The sequence below is a fragment of the Tauraco erythrolophus genome, chromosome 28, assembly GCF_009769465.1.
Source record: "Tauraco erythrolophus isolate bTauEry1 chromosome 28, bTauEry1.pri, whole genome shotgun sequence".
NCBI classification, from domain to species: domain Eukaryota; kingdom Metazoa; phylum Chordata; class Aves; order Musophagiformes; family Musophagidae; genus Tauraco; species Tauraco erythrolophus.
Window position 1 is genome coordinate 2,996,005 of NC_141492.1, and position 15,265 is coordinate 3,011,269.

Here is a 15,265-nt window from a genome sequence, read left to right on the forward strand (position 1 = left end):
ACGTGGCTGGGAAGGAGCGGGGCGAGGCGCGGAGCTGCGGCCGGGCCGGGAGCGCCCGGTCCCGGCGAGCGTCCCGTCCCGGGAGCGCCCGGTCCCGACGAGCGTCCCGTTCCGGGAGTGCCCCCTCCCGGCGAGCGTCCCGTCCCGGGAGTGCCCGTCCCGGCGAGCGCCCGGTCCCGGCGAGCGTCCCGTTCCGGGAGCGCCCGGTCCCGTCCCGGGAGCGGAGGGGCCGGCTCCGGGGCTACTCGGGCGCCCCGTGAAGCCTCGCTACAAGGAAACTCCGACACGGTTTTAACGAACGCTTTTATTGTGAAGCAAAACCGCGGTAGGGCCGTTTTTATTTTCTCCCAAGTACAAAACACCGAGTGAAGCGTCCGTTCCTCTCGCTCCCTGTGGCTCCAGGGTGCCAGCAGCAGCCCCCGTCTCTCCTCCAAAGGACTTCCCAGCTCAAACATGGCTCGTGGCTACGTTTTCTGCAATAGCAAGGCTGGTTTGAGGTTCCTACGCTTCCCTGCTCCAGTTTACCTTTGCAAAAGGGGATTTCATTAATGAACCGTAATTATAAAAAATTGGAGAGCTACAACAGAGTTTAATTCCGCAGTTTGATCCCACAAATACTTCTCTCAGGGTAGCTGAGGGGTAACGGGCAAGAGAAGGGAGTGTGGAAAGGGCAGGAACCTCTGACAGATCATTCCGTGAGATCTTCTTGGTTGAGAAAGCAAAGGTGGAACTAAACTCCGTGGGTGGAGCATGCAGGAGGCATCCTTGGGAATACGTGATCCTGAGGGTTGGAGGGGAGAAAGGGTTAAGAGAGATCAAGCAGACATTTTTTCCCTACGTAGCAGCTCTACGCATTGCTACAATACCCCATTCCAGCTCTTTTTCCATTTAGGATTTCTGACCCCACTCTGGCTCTCGCAGCACAATTAGGATCACAAAGCAGAGTGCAGACACCATCGGGTAGGATCTGGCATCATCCCTACAGTTCGACTGCCCTTCCAGGGGCTTTCTGAGCCTTTCTTTGTGCACCTCACTCCTCACCTGCTCAGTGCCACCATCTCTGAGGACCCAGCCCCCAGTCAGAACGTCTTTTCGTTTCCCATTACTGTAAGAATTTAATTTTGGAAGCCACATCGCTCTCAAACTGAGGTAACAGTGAGAAATCCTGTCTTGGGCATAAAGCTTCAGCTTTCCTGCCACAAGAATTCCCACTCAAAATTTCCCACTTTCAATTTGTGTTCTTAAAACTATGATTTCTTGCAGGAGAAGGTGAAATATCCCACCTTCTGCCTTTCACCTGCACCTCACCCCTGACTGGAACCAGTACACCTGTGCACATGGCCTCCACCGAAACATCCACATTAGAAAAAGACCAAATTTTGGGGTTTTTTAATCCATTTTCAGTTCAGGCCTTCAGAACGGCCTTGACACAACTGAAGGCTGAGGATTTTTTATTTTTTTTTTTTAAATCAGCATTGCCACTGGAGAAAAATGAAGCTCCCAGCCTTTTGCCAAGAGCGGTCATCGATTTGGTCTGAGTACAGGAAAGGGAAGGTCTCTGCACCCCGAAGACATTCAAACACTAACACAAATGTGCAAACGCATCATTTTAAAGACTGTCATAAACTGACAACCAAGAGGAACATTCTTTCTTGACACTTCACAAGAAAAATACAAATTCTAGTTTACTGAGCTCAGTTTACAGGTATTTTTGCAAGCATAGGATGTGCTGCCAGTAACGGATGCTGTGACTGAAATCTTTAACTTGCTTTTATTATCAAAGTCGTACTGTTTACATCTGTAATGTCAACAAGATGCCACAACTACAAAAAAAGATTGTGCACATTGCAGTTTCAATGCAAAAAACAGTAAAATGGAAATCCATTTGTTAAAAAAGTAATTAAAATTACTCCAGAAAGCAACTGAATTGTTTTAACACCTTTACATCCAGTCAAATTAAAATGGTTAACAAGGAAAAAATACAAATTGAAAAATCTGGTATCAGTGTTAAAAAGGCAACTACTTAAGCATTTCTATCAATTCGCACGTCGATCTCCCTCCCACGAAGCTGTATCCCATTCATCATACGGCAGGCTCGCTCGGCTACTTCTGGGGACTCAAATCTAACCACACCACAGCCTTTCGATTTCCCGTTCTCCATCTTGATATCAGCATACAGCACATGACCTTAAAAAGACAAAAAAAAAAGTCTTGTTTAACCCAGCAGGTACCACATAACTCTCCATCATAGTTCTCCACCTCAAGCCACACAGAGCACCTTTAGAAGCTACGAATACTTTGAAAGTTAAAGCTACAGGACAACTTTAGAAGTAATTTTTTTCAAGTGTTCTAGGTTTAAGAGATGAGTTAATTTAAATTGTTTTTCTCGATTCTCACTCAAGCAGCAGCAGCAGATGATGAATGGAGCAAGGCACAAGCTAACAAGCCTCGTCCAGCTTGTCAACGCACGCTCTGCGTCACCATTGGCAAGGCTGGGACGTGGTTTTGCCATCAGACAAGCAGCACAAGGTACTGGGGAGCAACTGGGCACAGCAACCGCTGCCAGGAAGAAACTCCCCGGAGCTGAACAGCACACCTCAACAGTCAGGAGCTGAATTCAGCTTTTTTTTTTTTTAAAGGACCATTTTCCCAGATAACTATGGTCATTTTGGTATAAAGAATCTGTTCTCAGGGCTTCCATATCTCTATTCCTATCTCCTTCTGCAACTTCCAAGAGGCTATCCACACGATAAACCCAGCCCCTGAGATGGAGAAGGGAACAGATGCTTTTTCTAAGCATTTGTTAAGTGGGTTATCAGCTGGCCAGGAGTTTGTTTCATTTCAACACTACACAACTCTTGCTGGAATAGCAAGGATGGTAAACATCCTCACATCACTGGTCAATGTTAAGATCCAGTGTCTCAGTGAGTCTAAGGGAAATTTTCATCAAGATACTAGTGTCAGAGAGATAGAGCCAGGAGTTACTGTTTATTCATAAAAATAGGAATATGTTTTAATTCCTATTCAATTCTCAGAGTAATTACCAGTGATAAAGCAACTTACCACATTCATTAAATTTATCTTTCAGCATTTTCCATGTAAAATCAAAAGGCAGCTGCGAAAAGAGAAGAATAGAACATTATTGAGGATCTGCCGAACAACTTGCAAGCCCTGCCAACTCTTCAAATCATATTTTCTACCCTGGGACAGCCATTGTTCAGCATCTTCATTTACAGATGCAGAGAGCTCTCCTGTTAAGGAAATGGCTTCAACTCACAAAAGCCTGCCTAACTCCCCCTTTGGCAGCATCCAGTATTAGATATTCTGACTGAAGTCAACCAAGCACGGACGAGATCAACACATGTCATCACGTCAGTGCCAGTAAATTTCATGATCTGTGAAGGACAGGTAGGAAGGCGGCTACTCACATTTCTCACAAATATCTGACAGGCTTTTCTGGCCACCCCAGCTGCAGGTCCTCCAGTTCCTCCAAGGGAGCCTGCAAAATTGCCTGCAAAGTTTCCACGTTCCATGTCCATTGTTCTTTCAAAATTGCTTCCCATTGCAAGTCCCATTCGATCTATGCCTGCTCCCATGCCCTGTCCCATAGCAGGACCCATTCTTTCCATATTAGTGGCTCCAATGCGCTCCAAGCCCATTCTCTCCATGCTAGCAGCACCCATACGATCTATTCCTATTCTTTCCATAGGAGTGGCACCTATGCGATCCAAACCAGCTGGCATTCTCTCTATCACTTGGCCCATTCCAGTTCCCATTCCAGCAGGGACCATACGCTCCATACCTATACCCATTCTATCCATGCCAGAACCCATACGTTCTACGCCTGATCCCATTCTGTCTATAGTGGTGCCAACGCGGTCGATGGCAGCGCCCATTCTCTCAATACCAAAGCCTATGCCAGAGCCCATCCTCTCTATGCCAGAACCCATCCTCTCAATAGCTGGGCCCATCCTCTCGATGTTAGGAGCGATGTGATCTATGCCCAGAGGGGCCATTCGATCAATTCCTGAGCCCATTCGCTCCACGTTGGAGCCCATGCGATCTAAGACAAGACCCATCCTGTCTATTTCTGAGCCTACTCTCTCCATCCCATGCCCCATCCCAGAAGGTATTCTTTCTATTCCCGAGCCCATACGATCAATGCCAGGTGCCATCCTCTCAATCCCAGGAATGCTGGCATTTCCACCACCTGAAACACAACACACAGAATATCAGTAATTGTACAGGGACAAACCAACCTAATGCATGCTTACACTACTGAAACACTTTTAAGCTTTACAGGACACGGGGCAATGGCTTTAAACTGCAAGAGGGAGATTTCGATCAGATCTAAGGAAGAAATTCTTCCCTCTGAGGGTGGTGAGGCACTGGCACAGGTTGCCCAGAGAAGCTGTGGCTGCCCCATCCCTGGCAGTGTTCAAGGCCAGACTGGATGAGGCTTTGAGCAACCTGGTGTAGTGGAAGGTGTCCCTGCCCATGGCAGGGGGGTTGGAACTAGATGGTCTTGAAAGTCCCTTCCAACCCAAATCATTCCATGATTTTATCATCATTCAGAAAAGTGACTGTACACTGTGTGCTCTGTTGCTGCAGAGCACAAAGCAAAGTTTTATTTCAGATGGTAAGAGAGTACTGTTGTTGATTACACAGGCTATCATGACTACAACACACGATTTAAGGGAGCAGTCACTCCACCACAGCACATACTGTAGTTGAGATGGAGAAGAGTTTATCCCTTTGCTAAGGAGCTTAATGTCTGTACACACAAAGAAAGCCTCCCCCCCAAAAAAAAAATAAAAAGAGAAAATCTCGAAGGCATATGTAAACCTAGGAGAAGATCAGGTGGTAAAAGTAGTATTTTAAATATAATCTTAGCTGCTAGCTGTCCTGTGCAGTACACTGGGGATTACAGAGCAGGAGTAGTAACTTAGTAACTGAAATGACAGTTCAAATACAGATTGCTTGGAAGAGGAATGAAATGGCATCATCCTTGCCACGCAACTCCAAGATTGCTTCTGCCAAGCCAAGGAAACTTTTACAAGAAAAGCTTCGCCAAACCTAAGAGCCCTCTTATCACCAGAGCTCCAAGAAAAAGAAAGTAAATTCCATGCAAGAACCACAAGCAGAACTATTAAGTCACAAAGCATGCTTGGTCTTTTAATGTGGACATATAAAAAGGCTGCCTAAGCCATGAAACACAAGAATAGGGTTTCTATATCTGCTACATAAAATCCCTTGACTGAGCTGTCCTGACTTTGTTCCACAGTCTTTGAATTCCTGCAGTAAAAGCATCGCTCCCCTAGTTTAGGCCATTTTGCTGTTGTAACGAAGGATCTCAGCTTATCTATCAAATCAAGTTTAGCACTGCAGCACTGTAAAAAAAAAGAAAACCACACTGAGTTTGATTCCTATTTCAGGGGAAAATGCCTCGAATAAAGTGTGTACTTAAATTATCTACATACATTTACTGAAGAGAAACAAAGATAATGTAACCCTGAGATGAGCCTATGCTCAAGAAAACTGAAGCAACCACATTTACGAACAGAGGTATCCTGCTTCGTATTTCGAGCTTCAGCAGTACCTTAAATAACACTGAATGGTTTGGGGTTACGTGAAATTTGTGCTTGTGCAAGCAAGCTGGCTTTTTTTTGTTTTTAAATGAAGAAACAGCAATAAACAGTTAGTGTTTCTTCAGCTGAAAGCCAGCAGCGTTGTGCATTTGTTTTTAGAGTAGCCCAGAGAAGGGCTAATCCTGTGCAGGCAGGGCCGCCTCTTGCTTATTACATGTTGTGATTCGGTCAGTAAGCAAGTAAAATTAATCCTGTAAATTGGTAAACGAGGGGAAGTCTGCTTAACTTGAGATATTTGGGGGGTTCTTTGTTTCAGAAATTCTGCAGTTTTGAGTACTTCATTACTGAAATGGTCCAGTATTTCCAGAGAGTCACTGGGCAACCTGCTAGGAAGCTAAATGTTATACAGGTAGCAGGAAGGGGCAGGACTTAGTTTTCGCTGAATAAAAAAAAAAAAAAAATTAGTGTCTTACTAGTAGCATTTCAAAAATTGACAACTGCCAACAAAGCTGACAGTCTAAAAATGTATATTTTTTTTCCTAGTATTCCAGTAATCTTTTTTCAGAACAGCACTGCACTATCCTTGCTCAGTTCAAGTAATGTTTTGCACCAAGTTATCTGCTATATTGGTAGTCTTCCTTTTCCCATTGGGGTTCAAAAGGAAAGTCCAACAGAAGAACACTAATTTTGGTGCTGCATGAGTTGCACAGAAAGGTGTTCTCTTCTGTGTGAGTCTATACCTGATTCCTCAATGTCTGGGAGGAAGCAAAGGAAATCACGGTTTCACTGTACTTTTCCTCCTTACAGTGTAGGCTGTAGACTGTGTTTAGGAAATATATATAAATATATAAATAATATATATAAATATATACAAAAAATATAGTCTGTTTTGTTACAGCAAAACACACACGATTTTTATGTACAGTTCAGGTATGAAAAGCAGGTAGTAAGAGTACTTAGCTTAGTGCACTTACCTATTCCTCTCTCCAAGGTTTCTCCAAAACTACGAGACATTCCCATTTCATTTCTTCCAAATTCTCTTTCAAATCCTCCACCCATAGCACGATCCATCTCTGAAAAGATTACATTGGGTACGTTCTTCAGGGTATTTATATTCCTGAGAGAACCTTTTAATACAGGCATAATTTTTAAAGATTAACAGCAAGGCAAGGTTTTTGTTACATTCTCCTCATCATTCTATCATGTATTCTAAAGACACACAAAACCCAACAAAAAGCAAGATTCATCTCAATACAGACAAACACATTTGAGGCAGCCCCTTTCCTTTGGGGAAGTCTTTCTGGTGAATACAGATTTATCTCACAATTTATCTCTTTCTAAACTAGTCCTTCAAGAAACCCCAACGAATCACTAGTTTTCTGCGGCTCAAAGGCCATGAGCAACTTGTGGACACCGTGTCAGCTTTAAGTTTTTCCAATAAAAGCTGAGGAGGATGACCAGTCTAGTGGGTCTCTCCAGTTTTACACTTTCAAAGAACACAAGTCAGCAATTGGATATACAGAAAAAAAAAAAACTAATGCTTACCACTCATTCTGCCCATGTTCATTCCAGCTGGGAAGCGACCAATGTTCTCCATGGCACCAAAAGGACCTTCCATTCCTAAAAGAAAACATTTTTCAGAGATTCTTTAGCAATGCATTTTGAGTTAATACCATATTTCACTCGCATAAGCTGCTTTCACAGAACATTTCCGCAGGCACCGAGACAACTCTGTACCACGGATTCACAAAACAAAATTTGGTCAGCATTTGGTCACACCGTTATCTCCTAAACCAAGGACAGTTTTAACAAGTCACATGACAAAAAACACTGGTCATGTTTTATCTAAGGCCATAGATTTATGGCCTTTAACCCTTTAACCACAGGTTTATAGCCTTTAACCCTTCCCCCTATCTCTACAGCAGTTTTATTAACACTCAGAAGTAGTTATGACTGAATTGGTGATGATTTCATAGAACACAAACGCCTGTTAGACATACATGGCTACGTTTACATGACTTTCAGAAAGCCCAAGCTATATACATGTCAAAAAACACAGCTTACCTCCCATTTTATTCATTCCAAAGCCCATGCCTTCCATTCCCATTCCTCAAAATAAAAGAGAAAGCTTTATATAGCAGACGTAATTCTACAAAAGTTCAGCCAGTCGACTGGCTGTAGAAATAGAGACCATACAACATGTCCAGTGTTTGGACTGAAGAGCTTACATGTGATAACTCTGAGTAGATTGCAACGTTCCTTCTCAGAAAATAAAGCAGCAAAGGGGAAAAACCCATAGGCATTTATAAATTGAAAGCTGAATGTGTGCTACTTTTTAGGTGGCTCTTTAAAACTTGTGCTATTTAAACATTTCCTGAACAAAGATTTGCAAGCCCACTAGTAAGTGTTAAAAGTGACAGATGGTTTTTAAAGTTTAATGTATATTTGCAGTGTCTGCTGCTCATGCTCAAGAGTCAGAAAATGAGAGCTGTGCCTTGACCACAGTGAAAAAAAAAAATGGAGCAGTTGGTTAAATTCCAGTTTCTATTATCAAGCTCATTACTTTGCTCAACGAAAACTCATTTGGCTTTAACACTCCTAACACACTTCAACTTTTTTGTGTAGGCAAAACAAAGCTATCTACCTTCTACACAGCTTAAAGCTCTCATGAAACAAAAGCATAGGAGTAATCTTCTTACCTCCAGGTCCCATGTTGCCCATTCCCATGCCTTTGTTTAAATGATTTGCATCAATAGGTTGACCTCCAGGTCCTAATCCCATGCCAATACCACCAAGACCATCTGAAGAAAATATTCAGATATCAAAAAAGCCTTCTTTCCATAGTTTGACAAAACAGCAAGTTTTATTCTTAAGTAATTGACTTCCATTCTCCAAAAAGCTTGCTGTGTTCCCCCTTTGGGGTGTGTACTTAAAGCATGAAAATGTAAATTCAGAGTAGATGTGTCTTGAAATATACTGTAAACTATCTCAAATTTTTTTTTTCATAATTCGTTTTCCATCATACTACTGAGAAAACTTGTTTAATTGGTTTTTAAGCTGACTCCTGAAAAATAACTGGCTAGAACACTGCTTGTTTTGTGCAACTCCTCAGTCTAAGGAGAATAGAGTGGGCAATTTAGTATAAAGATCTTCTAACCTTTGCATAATTGTTACCCTTGATTGACAAATGGCTTATTTCCACCTTTGCCAAAGTTCTTACCTTGTAGGTAAGAATTTAACCACAAAGTTCAACCTATCATTATGATAGCCACCTATAGAATTCAGAGCACACAGCCAGCCTCTTCTCTGAGCAAACAAAGTATTATATCATTCCCAGGTATAATTTGGAATCTTCCTGTACCCAAATGAATTCCCCAGTCCAAAGAAAGAAGAAAAAAGCCCTCATTTTTCTTATAGTTAATCAGGAAGAAAGAGTTCTCTGCTTGCACTTGCATCAAACAACAGCTTAAAGGCATTCTTTGCTTACGAGAAGAGGACTTCCTCATTTACAGCTCAGCATAATAAACACAGGAAGCGTTGAATCTTGTTTTAAAACAACACAAGGTACCCCTTTCCCGCCCCAATAAAGGCCAAAACCCAGGCTTCCATTGGTATTCGTCAAGTTTTACACAAAAATAATTATCCTGGAACCCAAAGGCTTTCTTTTGAAAAAGAGGAATACCATTAGAGAACGTCAAGGCAGCAATAAAAACCATGAAAGATACTGCTGCTGAGTAAGGCTTTGACAGACACACAGAAAAGTGAATTAAGGGACGGATTGGTTGATGATCACTAAAATTGTGCCAGTTAGCAGCACACAGCAGGTTTGAGGTTTGGTTCCTGTGCCCAAGAAAACAGCAACTGGCTGAATTAACGCAATTACTTTAACAGCCACACTTCACGTTTTTGCTGTATTTATAAGCCTGTGTTCTCCCACCTCCAGCTCTCCCCTTCCAACCCAGACTCTTCCTGTTCAATACTTCCAGTATTTTATCACAGCATGGTTGAGGTTGAAAGGGACCTTGGAGGTCATCTGCTCCAACGCCACTGCCTCCAGCAGGGTCACCTAGGGCTGGTTACCCAGAACCATATCCATACAAGTTCTGAATATCTCCAAGGACAGAGGCTCCACAGGCTCTCCGGGCAACCTGTTGTTCCAGTACTCGGTCACCCCACAGTAATGTTGCCTTGTATTCAGATGGAGTCTCCTGTGGTTTAGTTTGTGCTTACTGCCTCTTGCTCTGTCTCTGGGCACCACCAAAAAGAGCCTGGCTCCTTCTTCTTTATACCTTCCATTGAGATATTTATATCCATGGATAAGGTCCCCCCTGAAGGACCTGGAAGACTCTCAGGTCCTCAATTCAGCCCTTTCAATTGAAGGAAAAACATTTGATACCCAGAATATCAGCATGTAAAAGGAGACATGCTGTTCCCTACTGACTGATAAATTACGTTTCCGTTAAATCCCACTATTAACAGTGGTTTTACAAGGCATTGGGGTCCTCAAATTGGAATTGAGATTTGGAAGCCTTGAGAACATGAATGGGATATTGTTTTAAGACAAGCTTCTAGCTATGAGCTGGAAGAAGTATGCAAAAAAAAAAACCAACCCACAAGACTGAGCAGTTCTTTACTATTTCCCCCTTTGATATTATTCAGACAGTTTGGGTCCCAGCTTTCCAAAGTTTGGACCAGAGTCCTACTGGGGCTGGGATCAGGCCCCAGTTGCTGAGCAGCAAAATAAGAAACACAAGATGTTCGGTCATGAAGGAGAGACTTACGAGGAAGTTGTTGGGGTCGCTCCGGAGGAAAGAAGTCTCCTTTGGGAAACGCTCGTTCGTCCTAAACACAATTCAATACATTAAGGTTTGTGAGAAAAATAAGAAATTATTTCTTGCCTTTTTTATTTAATTAAACCACATAAACTTACAGCTAAAGTGATCTTCACTGTATTTATGATTATCTTTTAGCACAATAATCAGAATTAACCTTTCCCCATGGTGTGAGCTGACACCACTAGGAACGAGGCAAGTCCCACGTTTCCCTCCCAGTATTTCAACCCAACCTTGAAACCACACATCACCCAAAATCCACAACTACCAGTTCAAAAAGCAGGAAGAATTTAAATGTACTGACCATTTTTACGTGCATCGGTCTGTCAAACAGCAGCTGCCCGTTAAACATCGCTGTCGTTTCGTTAAGGATCATCATTCAAGTGCTAGAACCACAAAGTCTTAAAGCTCTAAGTGCTATGGGATGCAGAGTGTAAAAACCCAGCCAGAAAACCACACCTCTCCAGGTCACTTCTTCACACAGATTATCAAAAATCCTTCTGCCTTCTCCAAAACTAAAGAGCTTTGAAATCCAAGTAACTGACTACTCAAAGAATGGCTTTTTTAAATTAAAACAGGAGTTAAAAATACTCTTCTGGTTAAGTTCATTAGGAGATCACTCAAAACGTGACTCCAAACTAGCCTAGGTGTTTAAATGTTTCATCAGAAACTTTAAGCACTTGAAACAGGAGAAAACATGCAAAAGTTCTCAACCTTTCCACATCAACAAATATCCAAATTTTGAAGCAGGCCATGTTAGTGAATCGTGAATTTTTTGGAAGTCCTGCTCCCACAAGGTTTATTACGTGCTTATTAATTCAGAATGGAATTAACATTCAAATAGAGACACACACTTGGGGAAGGGAAAGAGGGAAACATTCTCCTCCTTTCCACACCACAGCCACAAGTTGAGACATCATGACGACACAGAAGCACCTGTACTTTGAATCATGGAATCATACTTTGTTGTTGTTTGGTTTTATTTGTAGATTGCTACGTAGCAAACCATCACTTGCACAGTGTAAGGGTACAGGGAACACACCAGGTTGAGCCATCTTACACTGCGATGAGCATGTTACGCTCCTCCTGTACCTCCATCACAGGAATGTAGAACAAATCTTTTCTCAGAAATTTCCTTTTAATGCTAGCTACAACCCAAAGATAGAAATTTACTATTTGGGCTAGAAACTCCTATATCCATGTGGGAAAGAGAATCCATTTTGTTAACGATTCTGAGCAAACAATTCTTTCAAGATGGGCTTTTTTTCTCTCTTGCAGTTTTCTTTACGTTTTCCATTTACTACAGTGGCCTGGCTTGCTGTGACATGGCAATATCCTCCCCTGTAACACTATAATTTAGATTTCCATCCTGCTTTTTTTACCAAGTTACTTGCCCACTATTTACCACCGTTATTCTTCAAGGATACATATAGCCTGAACAGCCTCTATAGCTTGCTCAAAAGTGACAGTGCCGATCCCGCGACTTTTGCCGTCTTTATCTTCCAGTATGTCTGCCCGAACCACAACACCAGCCATGCTGAACACTTCTTTCAGTTTCTTCCAACCGACCTTGTAATCCAACTGAAAGACAAGTGGTATTGGAAGTGTGAGAAAGATTTCCATAAAAAAACAGCTTTAGTGTTCTTAGATTTCCTTTCCTGACATCAGCAATCTTAAGAAACAGAGAGTCTTCACAGAGATACAGTAAAATTTAAATAGGTACGGAGCTTAATGCAACATTCTTGGCTTTGTTCAAAAATACAGATTAACAGACACCGTAACACATAGGATACATTTTGTTTTACAACTTCACTAGCACTGAGAATCAACGAGACTAGCCACGGAACAAGTTCCTACTCAGTTTTACTGGAACAGAGCTGAAAGTCTAAGGCTTTTCTTCTAACTCATGAGATTTAACTCAGTTAAGACTCAGATATTCTGTTTGTGGACTACACAGCACTTACATTTGCAACAAAGACAGTGCTTCCAAGTCTCCCTGCCTGTAAAGCATGAATGATCTCATTGGGTATGTTGGGATTGTTGAGTATACTGGGCGGGATATTGATCATGCCGGGGCCGCCGGGGCCTGGACCAATACCCATTCCACCAGCTGCTGCCATGACCTTCTGCATCGCTCTCCTGGCATGCTCACCATCAGGATCCTGCAAAAACAAACACCACACTGTTCCCTGTGTATTCCAAACATGCCGGCGTTTAACTGCATGTCTAAAACAGTCAAAAGAAGGGGTTTCCCTTTATACAGGGCTATCTGCTTCCTACAGACCTCCAGCCAACTACTTCGCATATCATTGCCATCCACTAGTTTATTTTCTTTTAACCAACACATCAGCACCCTTCAAGTTATCCAGTTATTCCTACTCACTCATTTCCCCTCATTCTGAAAGCGTTTGTCTATTATTCAATATCAACAAATAAACCTCACAGCTACATCTGTTCCAAAGACTGATAAACCCAGAATGGCACTGGAGATGTTTTCGAAGACGAATGCCAACTAACTTGTGGCATCTTCAAAACAATGCAACAATTAATTTACCTTTCATCTGAACTTTTTTACAAGACAAGATACAGTGTCCACAACTTCAAGAAGATTAGTTTGGGCAACACTTTTTCCCCCCATACTGGCTTTCTAACCCAAAGAAAACCCTCTTTTAATGTATCCCCCTATTACTACATAATCTCACAATTTTAGGACATGTAGAAAACATGAATCATAGGATGAAGAATTCAAGGAAGGAAATAGATTAATTATAGCCACTTCACTTTACACTGCAAGTGACCGTAAGCACCTTCACAATGCAAGGTGAACTTCTGTTACTTAGGTTGGCAACGTCACTGTATTCAGTGAGCAAAATGCACCAGCACTGCAAGACTGCTGAACAAAGTGAAATGTCAAACAGAATTAGTCAAAAACACAGATGCTTTAAAAATAAAAGCTATTGGAGTTCATTTGAATCTTGATCTGAATTTTAAGACTAAACAATAGCATATTTTGAAAACAGGAGAAAGGATCGCTTTCCCATTAGTGTTTCAGCTACAGAAAAATCACAGCAGTCTGAGGTGGAGAACACATTAAAGTGAATACAAGTCACTTCTCAATTTAAATTTCCTAGTTTATTGTTAAAATAAGGCATGGCTTAACACTGGATTAGCTCCACAAGAAAGCCAAGATCAGGCAAGAACTTTATCTATGCTGCCATAAATTGTTATTATGTCACTTGAAGGCCTTCATGCTTGTCAGCAGTGAGACAGCCAACAAGGAGAGGTATGAACCAGACAGTTTCAAAGCTGGTGCTAATCATCCACGGTAACTTAATTAATTCCACAGACTGGGGCACTTGCCTGGGGTAAGTGTTGCTAAAGTCCCTAATACCAGTAAAATGCTTCTTTGCCAATTTCAAGTATCTTTTCTGTTCTGTCTGCATTATACAGACAGAAATATTCAAGTATGGCAACAGTTTCACAAAGAGTTGGGCAAATTACAACCACCTCTTCTCAAGGATTGATACCAACAGGCAATCTGACTTCCAGTACCAACAGTATATCATTAACAGGAAAACTGACCCAGACGTGGCCCGCCGCTCTCAACAGCTTTTTCTTCCAAGGTGCTCTTCGCATCAGTGCCTGACCATTTCCAGGTGTTTCTCTCACCTTCCATTTCACCTCCTCCTTCAGAGGAAGGGCAGCAAGAGGTCAACAGTGCCTGAAGATGGCTTTCGCCCACAAGCAGGCTGCTGCCCCCAGAATTCATTGCTCTACTCTAACCACCTGCCAGCTCTGAGGAGTGCTGCCACCCGCTGCCTCCATCCTTCTTCTCAAGTGCTCCTCAGACTGCAGCAAGAAGCGGGTTGCTAAGGGCAGACCTGCTGCACACGTTCTCCACCTTATACCAGTGCAGACATCTTTCACTCCTCACCACCGAGTGGGCAGGGCACAACAGAACACGAAGCCTGCTTAGCCAAGAACACAGCTCACACCCCCTAAGGCCAACAGTCAACGCTAACACTGAAGTACATCTCTTTTTATTTTTGTTTAATTGAACCTTCATTGCAGCTACAGGTTCCGAACTGCTGGAATAAAACTTGAAACTTGTCAAGGGTTAAGAATTGATTCATGGTATAGTTGAGCATGCCATGCTGGCTGACGATAGCAAAGCCATTAAAATGGGGAAAAAAAACACCTTTGAAGGATTTCAGAAACCAGCTCATTCTACAGCGGTTTGTAGAATACATTCATTACGATGCAGAATTAAAGAAGAAGGCAGTCAAGAGCAAACACCACTGCCACAGGTTTCTTCTTCGAGTGACTAAACAGGGAAGTACAGCTGCAGCTAAAGCCAAACTCTTGCTTTGGCCAAGTTCTGCACTGCCACCATCAGCACCTAATCTTTAAATCAAGTTCAGTCTTGATAATCATGTCCAAACTCAAGTTCAGCAGGACATGCTGATGGTAAAAAAAGGTTGACTGTGGGTTTTTTTTAATCCTATTTGATGAGTCCTGCTTTTTGCCAATTATTCTTACTTGCAAATGAGTCAGCCATAAATCTTCACTAAGAACTACCCCTTCACCTTCAAATTCAACATACTGAAAGAACAGATGCACGTCTTACTTCTTTCACTTTCAATGGTCTTCCACCAAGACTATGCTTGTTCAAAACCTCTGCAGCCTTTTTCATGCTTTCTTCCATCTTGAATTCAACAACACTGTGGGGATACAAGACATCTAAGAACATTGTTTATTTTTTAAGAGTTTCCTCATTTTGTGCTATAAATTCATGAGTGAACTTACGCGCATCCCTGATGAGATGATTTCACAGGCGAGTAACAG

The 15,265-nt window shown here is 42.3% G+C and overlaps 1 protein-coding gene across 6 annotated transcripts; it reads right to left on the reverse strand.

Moving 5' to 3' along the window:
* Positions 1–1,752: 1,752 nt before the first annotated feature.
* On the reverse strand, positions 1,753–15,260 carry HNRNPM (heterogeneous nuclear ribonucleoprotein M). 6 transcript variants are annotated; one of them, XM_009984718.2, is made up of 13 exons: positions 15,227–15,260; positions 15,048–15,141; positions 12,385–12,582; positions 11,848–12,001; positions 10,725–10,774; positions 10,370–10,430; positions 8,288–8,389; positions 7,653–7,697; positions 7,134–7,208; positions 6,563–6,661; positions 3,429–4,210; positions 3,064–3,115; positions 1,753–2,187 (listed from the first exon to the last, which is right to left on the reverse strand). In XM_009984718.2, the coding sequence occupies exons 2-13, from the start codon at positions 15,123–15,125 to the stop codon at positions 2,024–2,026; spliced, it is 1,860 nt and encodes a 619-aa protein (XP_009983020.2). In that variant the 5' UTR covers positions 15,126–15,141; positions 15,227–15,260; the 3' UTR covers positions 1,753–2,023. The 6 variants fall into 6 exon arrangements, with proteins under 6 accessions (XP_009983020.2, XP_086484054.1, XP_086484056.1 ...); XM_086627928.1 differs by having other exon boundaries at positions 6,563–6,715; XM_086627930.1 differs by having other exon boundaries at positions 15,024–15,141.
* Between the last annotated feature and the right edge of the window lie 5 nt (positions 15,261–15,265).

Coding starts and splice junctions, on each gene's coding strand:
- HNRNPM (XM_086627928.1), bottom strand. CDS start 15,125: ATGGAAGAAAGCATGAAAAAGGCTGCAGAGGTTTTGAACAAGCATAGT. Junction 12,002..12,384: donor GCACTGTCTTTGTTGCAAAT/GTAAGTGCTGTG, acceptor CTTGTCTTTCAG/TTGGATTACAAGGTCGGTTG. Junction 8,390..10,369: donor GCGACCCCAACAACTTCCTC/GTAAGTCTCTCC, acceptor TATTTTCTTCAG/ATGGTCTTGGTGGTATTGGC.